We start from the raw sequence: 20,286 nt of genomic DNA, 5'->3' as shown, positions 1-20,286 counted from the left end.
AAGTTGGAGAATATCTTGACACACAAGGCTTTGAGATTTGCAGTTATTTTTTTACAGAGGGTATTAGAAATGGAGGGCATTTTCCTGTTTACCCAATATGATTAGGGTTAAACCTCTCTCTCCTCTTTGCAGCTCTTATCAAACCCCTCCCTCTTCTTTACTGCCATCTTTTCTCAAAGTTAACTTTTCCTTATCTCCTCCACATAAGATGCACTCTCCCAAGCATGCATGAACATGGCTGTCACAGATTGTTGAAACAATTTAATAAATTCTAGAATATAAAAATGGTATATCAATCTGAATAATGCATGAAAAACTCTAAGTATTTAATATTTTGATAAATTAAATGAGAAACCTTAATGTTTGAAATTTTTAAAACCTACATTATAATCTTCTTGAATTTAATCATTATCTCATCTTGTGAACTACTTTTGCAAATTCAGCAGAATTAGAACTTGAGTCTGAGAACCAAAAACTAGCATTCAAGAATCAGTACCAATCAAGTATTTAGAAAGAAGTTTTTTTAATAATAGCTCATTGCATGTCCAATTCTAAATTTTTGTCAAAAACTGTGAGGTTTATTGCATAAGATGGCACCTAAGAAACGTTCTAGAGCTGCAACTCGCTGCAAGCCAGTGTTGACAAACATCACAAACAAACTCACAGTGGATGATGAGAAGGAGAGGCTAAGAAGAGCATTAATTATTGATGACTTCAAACGCAATGGTAAGTGGTTGATAAGTTTAATGTTTACGGTACTACAAACATATTTCAACATGAATATCCATTTGGTCAGCAAGATTTTTGTAATTATTGAAATTCAGCATGGTGTCATCATGAATTATTTTCTTATACCTTTAAATTGAAATGTTGAACTGGGTAGGAAAAATTTAAACCTTGTCAAAACATGGTGTGTTAAGTATTTTGTTTTCTGGGCTAAGAGAAAAAATGGACATCTGAATTTTAGAAAATACCAATTTTCAAGGCTAAAGAGTTTCATTAATAAGTTTCACACTATATATTTACAATCCAATTTTATTTTAAGACTATATAGTTCCAAGTGTTGTGTTACAAAAAAATTGAATATGATTTTGAAACGCTCTAGCATTGGTAATTAGTTTTTGAAATTATAATTAAGAATGATTGGTGTGCATTGAGACTAAATATATATAAGGATACAGCTATTGGTAATTTGCTGAAATTTGAAAAACTAGCATGAACATTAAATGCAGAATGATAAGGAATAAATCCATTTCAAGGCACATAGCAGGGAATCAAAAACTGGTACATAAATTTCTTCTTCAGTTAAATGAAATTCATGCTTCATACATTAGAGTTCTTATTGTTGTTGTTGACTTACTTATTTTTGATTAAAATCCTCCATCAAGATTTTAAATTATCAATTTTTCTACTGCTCCAAAATTTGAAAAGGGTTTTCATTATCTTTTCATGCTTGTGCAGTTATGTTGAGAGTTGAGACCCTCAAAGAAGAGCAGACACAATTGGAAGTTTCTCTAATGAAAAGTTATGAGATATTCCGACAACGATTACTTCCCTGGCAAAACGTGACTGTAAAGCAGCTGCTTGAGGTAACTATTTTTTTCTTGCTTCATTATAAGATAACTTCTTGGTATTCATTTATTACAAACTTCATCACTTGTGTAAATTTTGTATTTGATTTGCATGAATGAGATTTTAATTCATTTTAGTCATGTTAACATGTCCATTGTTTGACTGATTTTCTAAATATTCATGTTCTGCAAAGTAATCTCATCTTGGGTTTTGAAATAACCTATAACTATTACTAGCGAGCCAAGTCATTTTTGTCTTCTTTAGAACTTTTGTTTTATTTTCGTTTCTTTTCTGTTTTGGTTTAAAAGATTTCTTGAGAGTTTTACCAAGAAATGGCATTATATGATGTCTCCAATTACATACCTTCATTTGTTGCATTTTTTACATAGTTCTGAACTACATTCATTTATATGTGGTATGGTATCAGCAAACTTATTTCCTATAACAATTATGAAGACCTGTATAAAGAAATTATACCGTAACTACTGTTCAGATAATAGTTTCATGTCATTGATTTATGAATTTTTCTGTATCAATCTAATTTATTTGAGATTAATTTGTATATATTAATTGATCTGAATATGAAATATTTCCATCAGTCAGAAAAGAGTGACACTGTAGATGGTCGACCAGCACCAACACCACAGGCCTCAAAGCGAGGTGCTGTAATGCAGCCCCAACAGGAAGGCTTGACCTCAACTGCTGGCCTCAGGGGTGATGGTGTTGGTACATCAGCTGCAGACAGCAATCCTCAAAATATAGATCTTTCAAAGAATTCCAATATATCTGAAAGCCAGCAACATGAAATGGCAACTTTTGCAATACCTGAAGCAGTTCTTCCTAAAGCTGCTCGAATGTCTGATATCTCAGCATTGATAGCAGAAACAGGCACTAAATTTGCCACTGCAAAGTCACGCAAGAAAAAAGCTAATCCTCCCATTGCTGCTGCTGCTGCTGCTACTCCCTTACCTGCATCTGCTACAAGATCAAGTAAGAACTTTAGAAGTAATATTGTAATATTGAAACTGCTACAAGTGTACAAGTTGAAACCAGATCAGCCGCTATACTTTTTTTATTTTTTTTTCTTTTTCTCTCTTCTTCTTCTTTTTGCCACACATTTCCTACTACACACAGCAATCCCCCAATTGTGGCCTTTTCCTGTGTGTATCATTCGTGTTTAAAACAATCTTACATTAGTTTTACCTAGCCAAAAACCCTAACATAACCTAACCGAACTGAACACAGCCTGACATATCCTACCTGTCCTAACCTAATCTTACCTCACTTAACCTTACTTCACCTAACCTTACCTTGCCTAACCTTACCTAACCCAACACAACCTAACCTAACTTAACCTATCCTAACCTAACCTAACCTGAACTAACTTTGCCGTACCCTAATCAACCCTAACTTAACCACCCTATGTGATTGTCGCCATAGGAACTTGTTCCTGGCTTGAACCTAAACCTGTCTCTTATACACATCTAGATGTGTATAAGAGACAGACTCTGACAGGCTTTAAATAATAGCTTTTTTTCGTGGGTCACATTTTTAATTTTTTAACCTATTAGATATGCAAACTTTTTAAATCTTTCTATTGTGTTATGTAGCCTCAGTATTAGGCCTTTAATGCCCATTGACAAAATTTTTCTATGTCAAATAGTTTTTGAGTTGTGGGGGTTTTTCTTAAAAAAACTAAAAGTGGTCTAAGTTACCCCGCCGGTCTAAGTTACCCCATTTTACGGTACGTGATTATACAGCAGCAGCATATCAAAAGTGGAGAGTATAAGTTTAGCGTCCGCTTCGCTGGCTGTAGGCACACAGAAAGTGAGCCGCTCCTGCCGAATCAAAAGTGGAGAGTATAAGTTTAGCGTCCGCTTCGCTGGCTGTAGGCACACAGAAAGTGAGCCGCTCCTGCCGAACTAGCTTTGTGGATGTTACGTACTTGTAATTATTTTTCATGTTGGTAAATGGAGTTCTATGCTGCTATTTGTGATACATTCTTATGAATTTTTATTATTGTTAGTGAAAATATTTGTGTCCTTTAAAAATTTGCACTTTCTTTGAGTACTTGTCTCTTCAATTCAGATCTCACTCTGTTCATATTCATGAATTAAAAAATTTGTCACATTCCTGAGATGTGTTGTAAAATTCCAATATTGTGATGGTTGAACTTCCTAACTCCTACTCTTGTGATTGGAGCTGTTTCGCTTGTTCCTACAATTTTCGCCACCTATCCACAGCAATTTTTGCAAGACTGCCACCCCTCCAGAGTGGGGATCTTGCCCTGGTTGCCAATTCTAGATCCCGCCCTGACCTCTAGTCACATGGCGAGCTTTTGGTTGAGGCCTTACTTGGTAAAACCCAAACGAAATATTATTGGGCTTGTGTCTCTAATTCACTATATGCTGGATTGGGTATTTACACCCAGAAACTTTTATTCTGAAATGCTGTGCCTATCTATCAAATGTTGCCAAGGCCACAAATCTTCACTGATTGCTCTGAAACTTTGCATTTGTGAACGTCTGAGTGCACATGAAAAAATTTTTTGAGCCAAATCAAAAGTTTTTTCAATAGTTCTGGCTTGAAAACCTTGAAGGTCAGGTTTTTGGCATTGAACTATTGAACCCCTTGGTCTTGTGCTCCAAATTTATGTTACTAAGCTACTTGGTCAATGGGCTACTGGTTCATCATGAATAATTTTTTAGTAGGACCCATATTTAAGAAGTTGTAAAAAATGTATATTATGAAAAGTTCAATAACTTGTAAAGACTCAAAAAAATGTATGTCATATCAATAGAAAATATTGCCTGGGGTCTTGTGCATTCATGAACAAAATTAAAAAATAAACTCATATTTGTTTATAATAAAAATAAACCTTTTGTTTATTTTTATTAAAAAATATAAATTACTTCTAGCTTATCAACCATCATAGCAAGTGATCCAAATTTTTGTTTTAAGCTAATTTGACCAGGGCCTACATTTAATTACTGAGGACTTTTTCATCAGTGCATTTTTCAATGGGGTTCTGTCTATATGTAATGCTCAAAATTTCATCAATAACAAAATTTTTGGTTTCAGTCATATGGAGAGAAATTATTCTTATGAAAATCAGGGATCCAATGCAATATGTTTGGGAATGAATGGGACTCAGAATTTTGTTTTAGATTGTTTTATTTATTCACATACAAGTCAAAAATGGTCAGGGATAGAGAATAAAGTCACTTGGGAAGAAAATATTTTAAATAAAAAATTAATTTGGGTCCATAAAGACTCTTTTCTCCCTAAAACATCTAATTTGTGAAATATTTGGAAAAGAAACGCTTTGTGGATCTAGAAGAGTATTTTTGAAGTTGGATTGGAGTTGAAACTCCACAGTTGTGGGTGCTGTGATTTAATTTAGTTTTTTTAGCATTATTACTGGGGCTGTGTGTGGTTCAGAGTAAAAATGAGAAAGTGGACAAACAATGCATTAAAAGGCAACTTTTTGCTATAAAACTAATTCTCTAAAATGAACCATTTGGCTTGATATGGTGCACACTTTGGCACCCTGGACTGCACTCAAAACGCATGCCAGGGCCTTGCTGATGGTTATTAATGATGCAAAACTAGGTATCATTGGCACTCATTTTGTATGTATCAAATTTTTCCAAAAGGGTTTCCAAGACTGTTTTTTGCAATTGAAGAATCACTGTTGGGAAAACTGTTAGAAAATATATATTCCAGGCATCTGACAGAAAACTTTAGTCAAAAAAGCTTCCCCTGACATATTCTATAAGATGCCATTGGAAAAATATTGTCATTGCTTGGACTTTTCCCTCAAAAAATCAAAAGGAACCAAAAAATCGTCCAAAGTCAGTGTTATGTCTAGAAGTAAAGTCCCTGATTGCCAAGACTGCACTAAAATACATTTTCCAGTCATCTGACAGAAATCTTCATGTGTTGAAAAATGCTTCCTCAGATGTGTTCTATTAGATGCATTTGGGAAATTTTGGTCATCCTTTAGGTTTTTTAAAAAAATCCAAAAACTGAAAATGACCAAACAGCCATCATATTCATACATGACTTATACTTTCTGCTCAGAATAAGTGCTTTAAATTCTTCCAATCGCAGTTTACCTTATTTGTAAGCTAGAAGTTTTACTCTTTGTTGGAAGGCAATTGGCCAACCATGGCCTTGCTCTTGAGTGTTTTGGGGTTTTGTCTGCTTTATATCTTCATGTTTTTATATCGCGGGTAAACATTTTGTTTCATTCAAACTTTTTTTAGTAGAGTATCAAATTTGTCATCATGAACATCAGCAACAGTGAGCTGCACACACACATTATGAGGAGCTCCATTTTTCCATTCATGAATCCCTTTGCATTTTCCTGTGCACATGAAATGCTTAGCCTTAGCTACCTATATGTGCTGGTACCTCAAAATAGATGAATAAAATGAGGAACATTTTGTCTTGTTTTGGCTGGTCTTCTAGCAACTTTTGACTCAGAACTTGTGTGCAGGTTCTAGGTTACGGCGAGGACCTACCGACGGTCCTGGCGCTTCCCTCGGGCCCCCTAGCATGACGCGAGCCCTACGCGCTAAAAAGGTATGCTTTTGCATCGCATTTGAAGTACCAGTATTGTTAGTAGTCAGCCTCTCTACAGGTCAACAGTCTGGCCGGTATAGTACCAACACGTGTAACTAAACGACCTCAGGAGAACAAACAGAGGAAGAACCAAGCAAAAATATATTGAATACAACTCAATGGTACATGAAGATGAAATGTGAAAAATAGTTGGTTAGTGATATGACAGCCCAGGGCTGTCATCACTGACAGACATCACTGTCTGTCAGTGATGAGGTGAACCTAGCTTGAGAACCAACATCATCAGTAGCCCAAACTGGATTGAGCAGAACGGAATAAGCAAGGATAACTGCTAAATGAACTCAACTGGGCCGAGATAATAATGACTGAAATAAATCAAACCGAAATAGCAAAAAATATGACTCAGTTCTCACTGCAGTGAGTGACAGAGAGCGCATTTTCTCGTTGACGAAAACGTGAAGTCACGGACAGACGGACATGGCAAGCACAATACCTAGTGCATTTTTTCCATAAATGAGAAAATGCGCTAAAAAGAGAAATAAAGTTTTTGAAAATTGGTCCTGGGTCAAGCCTGGTCACGCCCTACAAGCATGTCCGTGACAGGGAACCAAGAAGGCGGAGGTCTAGCTTGTGAGTAGCAGTGGGGTAGATTCAACTGGCACGTTGGGGCAGTACCAGCATGAGTTTATAGACTGGACGTGACAGGTATCCTTACTGGCCTCTGAGCTCAGCTCAAGTGGCCCAAGACTTGAACCACAATGTGGCTCAGTTTGTTCAAAGCTCGTCAGACACTAGTCAAGCACTGGCCTCAATTTAGTCCAGAACCTGCTCCAAATTAGCCACTCTGCAAAAGTGCAGGATCAAAAACACATAAAACTGATTCACTAATAAAACACATGGAACACTTAAGCAATCCTTACCTAATACAAAACTATGAAACACAATTTTGAGGGATGATTTAACAAACATTTAATAATTAAAATTTAGGACTGATATGTGTGGCGAGAGTATTCCCTTTACTCACCTATTCAAGAGCCAGGACAATGTTAGTAGGTCAGTGACAGGACAGCAAGGAAGTCTTCATTGCCAGAAAGCAGGCTCATGTACAGTAGGCAGTATGAGTGGTTGGCAAGTCAGTATAAGCACCAGATAAGCAGGACCATGGGAAATTTACTCTCTCCAAAAACACTTATTCACATTCCCATGCATTAATTAAACTTTAACTAGCTGTCACTTTATTAGTATTAAAGAACTGGGGACAGAATTAATTGAAAAACGTAATAAAATAATTCATTTGCCTGAATGCAGCTCCTAACAGTATCATCAGCTGGAATGAAATTTGTCTACAATATTGGCTCATGCACTGTCCCATTCAACATCTAAGTGAAGGATAATATCTTGTGGTCTGTGGGCATAATGTCATTCTGACAATAATACTAATAATTTGCTGTGCGGACATTGTTGCAAATAAGTTATGTATTATGACCATAGAGAATAAACAAGGGTTGGGGACTGTAAGGGTACTAAACCCTTATAAAAAAGGTAGTGCACTGCGCCAGCTGGCGGGCCTCTGCCGTTTGGTCTTATCCGCGCTCTTAATGACTGACTGATGTCTGTGCAGGCTTGTGACACAGCGATGTTCGTGACGCCGGCGGGGCAGCGCGTGTGCGCCAACAAGCTCGGCGCCCAGCTCCTGGTCACGCCCAAGTTTGACCCTCGCTTCCCTCTGCCCCCCAACACGACGTTGCGCCGCCCTCTGCCTCAAGAGGTCCCCATGTCCGTCACCGGCAGCCCGCTCAGCCTCTCACCTTCGAAGCCTAAGCTGAAGGTATCGTCACGTGGTGTGTGGGTGAGACGTCTAAGTAGCGTGGCATGCGGTGTGTGGGTGAGACATCTGAGTAGCGTGGCATGCGGTGTGTGGGTGAGACATCTGAGTAGCGTGTAAATCCCTATGGTAGGGATTTCTCTATGGTAAATCCCTATGGTAGTTAATATTTCAATATTGAACTATTAATTCATTGTTTAATTAAATCTTCCAAGATTGCCAAGGGTTTTCCGGCTCACTGACGCGTGAGACTGTACGATCTAACGTGTTACGTGTGAAGAACTTGTTAGGTATGACGCGTTGCACATTCATGTAAGGTTCGCGAGAGACCTCGCAGTAACGTCACGTAACACGTTCATGACTATGAAATCGAACGATTTTCAAAAGAAGCAAGTAGTTTCAATTTGGACAAATATATTGAGGGAAATAAATTGTTACAAGTTTTTTTCTCTAATGCTATATAATTCATTTGCATGTAGGTATTTTAACCTCTTTAATTTGTTTTGAATGAAGCCAATGCTGGCAGCCTTCCACTTGAAGACTTTTCTTGATCATTGCCGATAATAACAGGTGATTTATTAATTCAAAAAATTTACTAAATGAATATCACATTCACGGATACGCTCTCGAAAAAAGCTGATTCGAATAATTATGGTAATCCTGGCATAACTCTGTACTGCCAGCCAAATTTCAGTTGCCATTTGCTCAACGTTTGCGTCTTAAACCGTTATTTTAGGTCAGAAATACTTGCACGTAATGGAGTTGAAGGATACTGGTATCTGTTCACCTTCCATCCGCTTGCTTCCAATGGATGGTTTTGCGAATTAATTGAACCAGATTTAAGATGCGCCCAAACAAGTCTAAGCCTATCATTTTAGTCTGATGTGATGTTTTATTTGCAGGAAATCACTGCTGAATTTCTATCAATGTTGGAACGTGAGGTTCCAAATATCGACCGTACCGAGATGAAGAATTTCAAGTCCGTCCTGCAGCGGCACATCGAGTCCAAGCCATGAGAACCACATTACCACACGCATCCCGTTGAATAATAGTCGCTTATGAACGAAGGAGTTAAATGGTTAAATATTTCTTGACTGTCGAATTTGGATCGAAAATGGTCTTCGTTTATTGAAGAGTAAAGTTGTTCAAAGATGAACGGAAAAATCTACAGTTTTGTAGAGTGTGCGTGATCAGTTGAGCACGGTTTTTCATTACCGGGTTTGAAACGTAGCATGCTACTTAATTTTTCTAATTAGCTTCGAGTTAGGACCTGGAGAGATGTAGAAGATTAATTAGGAATACAATCGTCTGGTGATGTTCTTACATGTTCTCCTAGCACTTATGCTTACTGACATTATTGAAGATCGACTTTCTGCCAGGCATATTCCGGTTGTGCCGTCAACCCTCCCTTTTATTCAGATGGCAAAATTACTTCGTGAAATGTGTTGAAGTAAGCTTGCTATTGAAATAATTTCAATTCAGTGCCTGCATGCCGCATTGAACTAAATGAACATTTTTACTTGAAATGGAACCGTCGACTGTTTAGATGTAAGTGATTAATTTTCGTATTTTATTTCTTAGTGATGCTGGTAAATATATTAGCCGTATTTTCGGTCTTTATTTCTCACCTTAGACAATTTTAAGCCAAAAGCATGCAGTGTACAAGACAAGATTTTTCTTTCACGCCAATCAATTTAATGTAAAATACAGCAATTAATAAAGAATCCAGCCTGATACCGCACTATGGCAGACGACTTGAGCCTTGTAATCCATTGGTGCGACTCATCAGCACTTCAGATTAGTAGGCGATTGTCGCTTCGTTTGCGACGAATTTGTTGAATTTCGAGTCGTGCCACGCGACGTACCTACGTCTAGGGAACTGGCACAAGACAGAGATCCCCTTCGACACTAACTTCCACGTTATTATTAACGTCTGGCGTGATATCCAGGCATGGATTTGCTTTTATCTCTACAAAATTGCATAAAAAATAATGACATGAACTCAATCTGGAAACGTCCATTGCAGACCACGCTAATCCATTTACCAATAGTACATGATGACATCAACCCAGACGCTAACTATCAAAAGTTTGTTTCAATTGCTGTATTGAGCACGATATGAAGTACAAGCTTAACCCTCTACCGCCTGATGTCTTTATCCGGGAACATAACTTTCAACTCAAATTATACGTAAACTATTGAGTGTAGCAACCTGAGGGCGTTTGCACGCAACAGAGAACATTTTAAAATTGTCGTACGTGGCAGCAACCATCAGTGCAAGTCATTTTGCGCTCACTTGAACGTATCTTTCTGGGAAGTAGGCTTGTGCCAATATTGCTCCGGTTACTCATGTCAGGCGGTAGAGGGTTAAATCATTTCAAAGGAAATGCTAAGCGTGGCACTCATGCTCTTCATATGAACAATTTAGCTCGACTCAGGATGAAACAATGAACACGAGTTCATTCGTTACTCACCACGTTTGGTCACTCGTGCCTAGGAGAGCATGAATTTTCGTAACATTTCTCTTCGAACATTTACAATCTCGAAGGTAGATCTATGACAAAGCTTATACAAAACTTTAGCATTCCGGATGAAAGTTCATTAAAATACAAGAAAATCAGGTACGAGCGATGAAAAGTGCACGAGCTATGCTCCTCATGGCAGACACTGATGACGGGGAGTGAACTACGGAAAATCTTGCTCTGCAATCGAATACTTGGCCCTGCACATTACTAAACCACGCAACCCCTCGCTTGAGCTTCTCCAGAATTGACAACGAAATAAGAGACCAAGGACAGCACTATAAATTCAGAAAATGATAACTCTCGACCTTATCAACTGACACTTTATGAGATGTTAAGTTAAATAAAGACGTCCCGTAAGTGATTTAATTGTCACAACACAAACACTTGACCATTAAAATTGATCAGGCTACTTCAATTTATTAAAGGAGTCTGAGCGACGCCTTTGTTTTTCACTGAATTACAAGCGATCTAAACAGCCTCTAGCAAACATATGATCACGAACTTGATCACTTCGTTGCTCCTAAACTAAATCAGTATGATCGTTGCAGCAAATACGAAATGAAATTTTTTCAAACTGCATTTTTTCGTGCTCTAGAATGAATCGTTTGGAAAAGTTCTGTATCAGATCGAATCACAGCTGATGATTGCAATGAAATTAATATAATTGACGTCAACATTATTTTGGCTATGGAATTCTATGCATGAAAACGCTTCACCATTGCACCGATTTAAATTTAACTGCGAGTTGCTGTGGAAAATCAAATCCGCGATGTGATGTCAGGCATGCTGAGTACAGGACAGCCAGTTTTTTAATTATCGAGGAACAGAAATTAGTTAAATCAAGATGAAATTAATTGACCCCTTTTAGGAGCAAGATCTCAATTAACTGCTCTTTTTCTTAGCACCACCTTCTTCTTTGGCTAATAATTCCTTCTCTGTTTCTTTCATTTTCTTTTCGTACACTTTCTTTGAGTCGCAGAAACCAATTCGAGACTTGCCAAAGCTGTTGGGGCCAGCCGAAGTTGGAGTATCTCTGCAGAAATTATTTTTAGGTGAATGCAATTCCAATCATATGAAAAATAATCAATCAACAAGATCTGGAAACTAAACATAACAAAAACTTTGGCTTAAATGTGTATCCTCAGCAAAATGCTATATGATTCATAATTAGAAGTGGAACAAATTTGAAACATCAAATTTACACTTGCCTGCCAATATTCTTCATGCGCATTTTGGCCTCTGGCGGCATTTCTTCCTCCTCCTCCTCTTGGTCATCATCTTCAAATGCAGCAGCAACTCTGGTCATGGTTGAGCTCTGCAAACAAATTCAAAACAATTGTTATGGAACAAATCTTGATGCTAATAAATAAAGTGATGGTTCTTAACAAGTAGAAACTGTGGGGGCAATCAGACAGTACATTCCTCTAGTACAGATGGAATTCGTGGTACCTACTTTTCCTAATAAGAAGCCAATTATATCATACAATGAAGGGCTGCATTTTTTTCCTATTCTGTATTCTCACACCACACTCTAATTAAGCTTAGATATAAGAGCCTTTTCTTAAATTATTTCTACAAAGCATTGACAAATGCATAAAAATAGAGTGGATATATTAATTTAAATTCAAGCACTGCTGAATACCTGGGACTTTTTATTAGTTTGTGTAGATAAAGACCCTTGACTTTTACTGAAGCCCATTTTCAAGCCACTTGATAAGACTTTGTTCCCAGTCTGCTGTACAAGTCCAAAGCTTATTTTCTTGGCAGGCTCAGTATTTTCAGAGTCAGATTCCTTGACTCTCTTGAAAGATGTTGTAGTCTCTTGTTCTTCAATAGATCTTTTGCTGGGTTCTGAAGGCATTTCTGCAAAAAATACATTTATTACTGGTTTGGTACTTGGTGTAACAAATTACTTTCAACCTAATACCTTGTAAAACAAGAAAATCATAGAAAAACCAATGACAATTAATAATTTTACCAATGATGGGGCACTCAACTTACCATTGATTTTTTAATTTGTTGAAATAGTGAAGAACTGTTGGGTAAAACTCAATGAATTAAACAGCACTCAAGGCATCATATTTCATTAGAAGAGTTCATAGTTAAATTCTGCATGCATAAAGAGGGCAGATCAGCAAGCATGAACATAACACCAAACTGGAATATTAGGCAGAATTTAAAAACAAAATGCATGTAAAAAATGCGTACTTTTTATTATTAATTTTCTTGTTTTTTTATAAGCCAGATGTCAACAAGTCCTCAATTCAATTGTGAAAAATAACATCAGCTGCATAACAGTAACTGACCGAATACAACTTTTGATTTACTACTGAAACAAAAAGATCAATAATTTAATCATGAAAAACAATCCATGTAAAAAGTCCAGACCGCTGTAAGAAACCAATGTCATTTACAAATTTTCCTGCTTGAAAGAAGGTTGTAGACTTCTCTAAAATGTAAATTACATCGGTTTGACTAGCACGACATTGAGCCGCAGACTCACATGCCATCTGCAAGCTGGAGGACCAAAGAATCATATATGAGAGGCCCACAACAAGTCAATCATCTGTGCCAAATTAGAGGCCTGCACCAGCATCGTCATGTGGTGCCCCGACGGTACAAGACTGAAGACTGTCAATAGCGGAGGCTCTCATCATCAAGGATGAGTCTCCTGCTATCAATTTGCAAACCGCCAGATTCGTCAGGATGTATAAATAATTCTTGGAGTAATTTCATTCTTTATTTTAAACCATATCTACGATACTTTCTGCATGAACTTATGTCATATCCAAATTTCAATTTTAAGCGTTGTAATAACTCTTCACTTGCTTGATAATGAAGAAGTATTGGTAGTATATTTGAAACATTGCATTGCAGTAAAATGTCATTTGGTAATCTGCTTTTTGATCTCCAAGCAAGGTGAAGCACCTGCAAAAATTTTGTTCAGCATATAGAAAAAAAACAATAAGAAAATTGTTAATAAAAAGTACGTACGCTCTGGTTTTCAATCAAACCTGTACATACTGTATAAATGAAGAACATCTGCCTAATTACAATAACATATATATCCTAATATACATCTTTCTGTCAATTCTGTGTTGCAACTAAAGCTTCCCTGTCACTTCTGAGTAGCAAAATTCATTAATAAAGTTATACTTTTTACATATCTTATAATTACAAAAATCTCATATACCGTACAAACTTATTAAATTTTGATTAAATGCAAAAGTACTAATCTGGAAAATCCAGCAAAATTTCTAACAAATTTTTATCAAAAAATATTGTTTCCATGATATTTTCGAAAATTTTGAGCAAAAATGCACCATTTTCTTAAAATGGCCCTTGCTAGGTGCTAGCTAATAGCTATTAGCCTAGCAATAGCAAATAACATGGTACTGATACCACACTCAACATGATGTATGTTTTTGGGGAATTTTCCCGTGCATTATGACTTTTTTATGCTATTGCTGCACACAGTTGCCGCAACTTCTGGCCTCTGGCCATCCCTGCTCACGCGCGCAAGCGTCTGCGCAGCGCGCAGATACATTTTGTCAATCGATAAGCAACAGAAAACTTATAATACTCAATATGCATTTTATTATCCATCAATAATCTATGATTTTCCTTGATATGGAAATTTTGTGAAAGTAAAAATCTAGAAATTTATTTTAGAAGAAATTTTCTACAAATTTCTTATGGGAACATCATTTGTTTACCTTCCGTAGACTGTCCGGACGTGAGGCAAGTGGTGAAGAACCAAGTCCTCAGAAATTGGGCATATGAAGTACGTACCTTCAACTCGGGACAGTTTTGAGCATTTTTTTGTTAATAACTTCTTACGATGAAACATTGCATAAACAAATTTAGGCTCATTTTATAGCTCTTTGCGAGGGCTATTGAATGGCATTGTCAAAAAAATTCCATATGCTATTCGTAAGGTGCCAGAAGAAAAAAAAAAACAGTGTCCCGAGTAGCCCCATTGAACGGGGCTACTCGGGAGACCTTGAATAAAACTTCATTTTAAATCATTTGAAGCATGCAGAGTGTGCTCATCCATTACTAACAGTACTCTGAAGTCCTCTTCTTTCATTGTAAATGATGTAGAGGTAGAATAAATGGCATTTTCTGTGATTTTTACTTGTTTTTCTTTTATTGATATGATATTACCATAAACATTAATTACCGTCAACTGGGGTGACTTCCCCTGGGTTTTTGATTTTGTTTTGCAAACAAAAACGGGGTCCTAAACGCTGGGGTCATAAACGCCAGGGTTGTAAACAAGGTCATAAACGCCAGAGTGACTTTGGCCATCGTTTATGACCCCGCTTTTGTTTGCAAATCAAATTCAAAAACCCAGGGGCAGTGAAGTCCCTCAGTTCAGTTGATGGTACTGTATTATTGATGTGATATTACTGTATTATTGATGCGATATTACCGTATCCATGAACATGCCATTGAGCATTTACAACAACCTTGTCCACTGCAAGCTTCATATCAGCAGCCTTATAGGATAGCATTTTTTCTGTATCTGTAAGCTTACAGGACAGCTTGTAATTTCACACCATTTTAATTGTGTTAAGTGAATTTACTATAAAAAAATATAACTCAGTACTCACTGCAGTGAGTGACAGAGAGCGCATTTTCTTGTCGACAAAAACTTGAGCTCACGAGAGGACGGACAGACAGAAAGACAGATGGACATGGCGAGCACAATAGTGCATTTTATCCATAAATGAGAAAATGCTCGAAAAAGATAGTGAAAAACCTACCTGAAACAGAAAGGAATGTTTTAGTGACAACCATCATATGTTTGGAGAAATAAATCATAGTTTAGGTCAATTACTTTTTACTCTATGATGCCTGGTGCACAATTCTAAATATGATATTCTATGCACAATTTTGTGATGGCCGATGATGCACTAATTTTTTGATAAGTGAACTTTTTTTCGCTCAGCAAGGTAAATGTAATCAATATTCTTCGTTTTTAATCAATTTTTTTCTTAACTGGAGCCTTTGCAAACTGAGGTTCTACTGTAAATGCACTTATGGGGGTGTCCCAAATGGCTCTGAGGGAGGGGGGGTGTCCAAAGTAGCCCCGTCGTGCGGAAATGACCGCCATTTTTTTTGGAATGAGATAGGCAAAATCTGTCAATTACGTTTTCAAGCCGACACCTGGGTGCAACTTTTATGTAAGTAAAATTTTTTAATACGGTGAATATTATTTTTACTACAGACCTTAGCAGAAGTAACTTTTCAAAATATTGTTTTTCACCATTTTTCAGGAATTTTTCAAAGCTAGTGAATGTAGTATTTTTGAACTTCCTTTATACTACATAGATAGGAAAAATGTTGATGTTTACGCCACTATATTTAGTTTTGCAATATTCCAATTAGTTTTGCTACTAAAACAGTTTTACGCCGTGTCAGAGGACTGTCCCGAGTTACCCCGCCCATCCCAAGTAGCCTCGGTTGATGGTAAGCAAATATTAGTATTAAATCACAAATTTTGCTTGTTCTATATATACTATTAGTGCACTGATAGGGTTATTAAAGGTTCTACAGTTAATGAAAGGAGCCAGGAATAATTTCATCATTCTAATTAATGGAAAATAGTTTTGACTGCAAAATCTTCTTTAAATAAAATATGTCTAGGCATAACTGTCATCAGAAATTCCCAACATAATGGTATAGCAACATCGTCTTTACAGACTTTTACGCAATGCTGATAGGCACATCATCATGTGTCATGTGATATGTCTCTTGATTTTATTAATGTTTGTAGTTCGTATATATAACTAACCTTCAAAGTTGCAAAAAATGAGAACTGATAATTGAAAAAAAATTGTGGTCTGTATTTTTGTATTAAATGGGTTTGCATAGCACATCCATTCAACCAGCCGGGAGGATGTCAGGAACGTAACATATTCTCAACATTGACATACGGGTTTGTACTACGGACTACGGTATTTGCCAAAATTAATCCCTCATTAGAAGGCACCCATGGTCAGGAAGGTGCGGCATGTATGTCGGAGGTTCATTTTGGGATGTATGTCAGTACGCCAGGGAAGAAAGTGCCAATATGCCTGTTAAAAACAAAAGTGTAGCCCTCACCAATGACACATGATTGATACGGGCACACGCGATTTATGATTGATGTGGCCGATGCCTGACAATTGTCACAAACATGTGTGCTTCATGATCAATATAGCCAATGCTCAATGGTCAACACTGATGCATGCTTATGCGATCAAAGTGGTTGATGCCCAATGATCAACACTGATGCAAGCTCTTTGCAATCAATGTGGCCAATGCCAGATTATTGACACAAACACATGCGCTTTGTGATGGATTTAGCCGATGCCAATGATCAACACTGATGCATGCTCTTTGCGATTGGTGTGTCCAATGCCAGATGATTGACAGAGACACACGTGCTATACAATCGATGTGACCAATGTCTGATGATGAATGCTGAGCAGCTGACGCAGATGCTTGACAATCAATGTGGCATAACAAGCAACATAACAATTTCTCACAACACAAAATAACACAAAATATGGTAATGCTAGCTACATAACAAAACAACACATTGCAACACAAAATGTCACTGCACAACAGCACTGCACTCATCACAACATATCACTATACAACACATTATAATACACCATAACATGACATCACATTATGACGTAACACATTATAACACACCATAACATGACATCACATTATGACGTAACACACTATAACAAAAATATCTGCACAACAAATTACAACACATAATGCAACAACATTACATAACTCCACACTGTAACACAACATAAGATAACATGACACATTGTAATGACATAACACAATGCATTATAACGTAACTAATCAAGATACAACACTATACATTGTAACATACCATAGAACAACAAAACAAATTTTACCACAACATATCCTAATAAAACATTATATCATATCATAATATAGCATCAAAGATTATAACACAATCAAACATGATACAAAACATTGTAACACAACATAACATAACACAAGATACTACATCAGATCACATTATAACACAACCTAATATAATAGAATGCATCATAAAAAAAACAAATTATAACACAACAGAAAATAATATAACACAATATATTATGTTGCATTATAATGTGTTGGGTTATATTGTGACATGATACCATGTGTCAAGTTGTTATACTGTGCTATGTTATGATGTCTTATGTTGTTATACTATGCTATGTTATGATATATTATGTTGTGATACTGCGCTATGTTATGATGAGTTATGTTGTGATACTGTGCTGTGTTATGTTGTTTTACTATGCTATGTTATGATGTGTTATGTTGTGATACTGTGCTATGTTATGATGTGTTATGTTGTGATACTGTGCTATGTTATGATGTGTTATGTTGTGATACTGTGCTATGTTATGATGTGTTATGTTGTTTTACTGTGCTATGTTATGATGTGTTATGTTGTCATACTGTGCTATGATATAATGTGCTATGTTGTTATACTGGGCTATGTAATAATGTGGTATGTTGTTATACTGTGCTATGTTATGATGTGTTATGTTGTTGTACTGTGCTATGTTACAATGTGTTATGTTGTTATACAGCGCTTTGTTATAATGTGGCATGTTATGTTGCTATACCGTGTTATCTTATAATGTATTATGTTATTTTGATATAGAAGGCACTAGATCACATTAGAAGGCACAAGCTTGCATTAGAAGGCACAAGATGTCATTAGAAGGCACAGAAGATTGCCTTAGAACACACTAGTATGCAGTAAAATGCTCAGAACCAGATGCGGACATACGCTGTTAGGGGCCACATGCTGGTATATAAACTATTTAGTAATTGTTATAAGTGTCTTGTATTAATCCTCTCTTTCTATTGTCCCAGTGTGTGATTACTTGAGCGACAGCCAGATAAATTCAGATTAGTGTAAAATCACATTCATTGACAGTCTGACTAGTTGAGTGAAGCAGTGCAATACTGATCTGCTCCTATTTCATGCTGATGAATGTTATCAGTAAATGTTTGTAAATATCATCAATCATCCCTTTAAATTGTTCTAGAGTTTAGTAGTAGGTAGCTAATGTGTATTTATGCGTTTCAAGTGCATGTATGTGTTTCAAGTGTTATTGTTGGATAGGTTTTATGTGTTCTTGTTCCTGCACTTTTGCAGAGCGGCCAATGTGGGGCATATTCTGGGCCAACGTGGGGCATATTCTGGGCCAATTTTGGGCGCATTCCGGCAAGTTCTGAGCTAGTTTGATGCCAGTTCTGGACGAGTGACAGGCAAGCTTTGAGCTGACTGAGCTACATTGCAGTCAAGTCTTGGGCTGCTCTTGAGCTACTCGAGCTGACACTAGAGGCCAGCGTGGATGCCTCTTTAAGTCCTGTCCAGCAATTCATGTCAGAGCTGCCCTAACGTGCCAGTTGAGTCTACCCCACTGCTACTCACAAGTAAGACCACCGCCGTCTTGTTTCTTTGGTGCGGACGCCATTTGATGAACCAGGCTTGACCCAGGACCCGTTTTGAGCCCTTGATTCCTTGGTTTCATTATTCTTGATTTGATTTATGCTACGGATCATTATTCTGGCCGAGTTTAGTTTATTTACCATGTATCATTATTTATTCTTTACTGTTCAAACCAGTTTGGGCTGCTGGCTATTAATGTTCTCATGCTAGGTTCACCCCATCCCTCATAGCCCTGGGCTGTCTCATTACTAACCAACTAATTTTTCACCTTTCACCTTCATGTACCACTGATTATCTTTAATACATGTTTGCTTGGTTCTTCCTCCGTTTGTTTCCCTGAGTTTGTTTTGCTTGGCTTCGCGTGCTGGTACTATACCGGCCGGACCGTTGACCTTTAGAGGGGCTGACCCCCAACAACGCCAGGACAAGCCCGATCACCCAGATGCCGAGATGCGGACCTATGCGTTGCCAAGACAAACCAGATGCTGACTAACGCCAGGGGTGTACACCAATAACATTATTTTAGCTCCTTGTACACCAGTAGAAGGGCTTGGAGCCTCGTGTATGCCGGATGCGGATTAATCCGCAGAAAATGCCACCATCCTGGGTATGGGAACTTTGGGAAGGCACCTATCTCAAGCCATGTGGGTTGTCACCTTTTACTATTCAGTTTTGTAATTCACTTCCAACCGAATTGTGATCTATGAATAATCAATAAATATTCCTGACTGTGCCGACTCTTAGAACCTGAGTTAACACGTTAGAAATCTAGTCAACTTGATGCAGATACCTATTCATTTGTGTGTGATAGCATTGCTGCGCATTCATCTTTAAACAGCTTTAGGAGCACTGCGCACGGTGCACTTTTTTTACCGGCATATTACGGTGCAGTGGTGAGTGGTGCACAGCACAAATTGATAAAATGACAATAAAAATTCCCACGCACCTGGCACATTTTCCTGACCATGGTACTGATGGTACACCTACACATTACTGTTTATCATGGTACTGGGCTACTGGCACCTGGCAGCACCTACCAGGCTGCCACCGGCCCATCTGTCAGGGTGTCAGCCAGATGAGTGATGACCTCATTGATCATTGGATGGTTTGACCTGACAGTCTGACACCTGAGTCACCTGACACCTGACTACCTATCTAATATCTATACGTACTACAACTGTACAACAAATGTTGACAAGATTTCTGGCAACAGGCAACTGGCAAGTGTTTTATTTAAAGAATATAAAAATTCATTAATAATGGAATTTTCTCATAGTTTCTGC

General features: G+C 37.4%; 2 protein-coding genes across 2 annotated transcripts; one reads left to right on the top strand and one right to left on the bottom strand.

Annotated features, from left to right (window-relative positions):
- Positions 1-426: 426 nt before the first annotated feature.
- Positions 427-9,593, top strand: LOC108674408. Its single transcript, XM_018162350.2, has 6 exons — positions 427-726; positions 1,462-1,589; positions 2,172-2,562; positions 6,074-6,159; positions 7,781-7,987; positions 8,887-9,593. Exons 1-6 carry the CDS (start codon positions 591-593, stop codon positions 8,998-9,000), a joined length of 1,062 nt encoding a protein of 353 aa, XP_018017839.1. The 5' UTR covers positions 427-590; the 3' UTR covers positions 9,001-9,593.
- A 1,184-nt stretch (positions 9,594-10,777) lies between these two features.
- Positions 10,778-12,714, bottom strand: LOC108674409 (PEST proteolytic signal-containing nuclear protein). The gene is made up of 4 exons (XM_018162351.2): positions 12,511-12,714; positions 12,152-12,372; positions 11,718-11,824; positions 10,778-11,542 (listed from the first exon to the last, which is right to left on the bottom strand). The coding sequence occupies exons 2-4, from the start codon at positions 12,368-12,370 to the stop codon at positions 11,392-11,394; spliced, it is 477 nt and encodes a 158-aa protein (XP_018017840.1). The 5' UTR covers positions 12,371-12,372; positions 12,511-12,714; the 3' UTR covers positions 10,778-11,391.
- Positions 12,715-20,286: the final 7,572 nt, after the last annotated feature.

The sequence above is a fragment of the Hyalella azteca genome, unplaced genomic scaffold (genome assembly GCF_000764305.2).
Source record: "Hyalella azteca isolate HAZT.00-mixed unplaced genomic scaffold, Hazt_2.0.2 contig6663, whole genome shotgun sequence".
Lineage (NCBI taxonomy): Eukaryota > Metazoa > Arthropoda > Malacostraca > Amphipoda > Hyalellidae > Hyalella > Hyalella azteca.
Note: the sequence above shows the minus strand (reverse complement) of the source record. Positions and strands in the feature narration are given on the sequence as shown.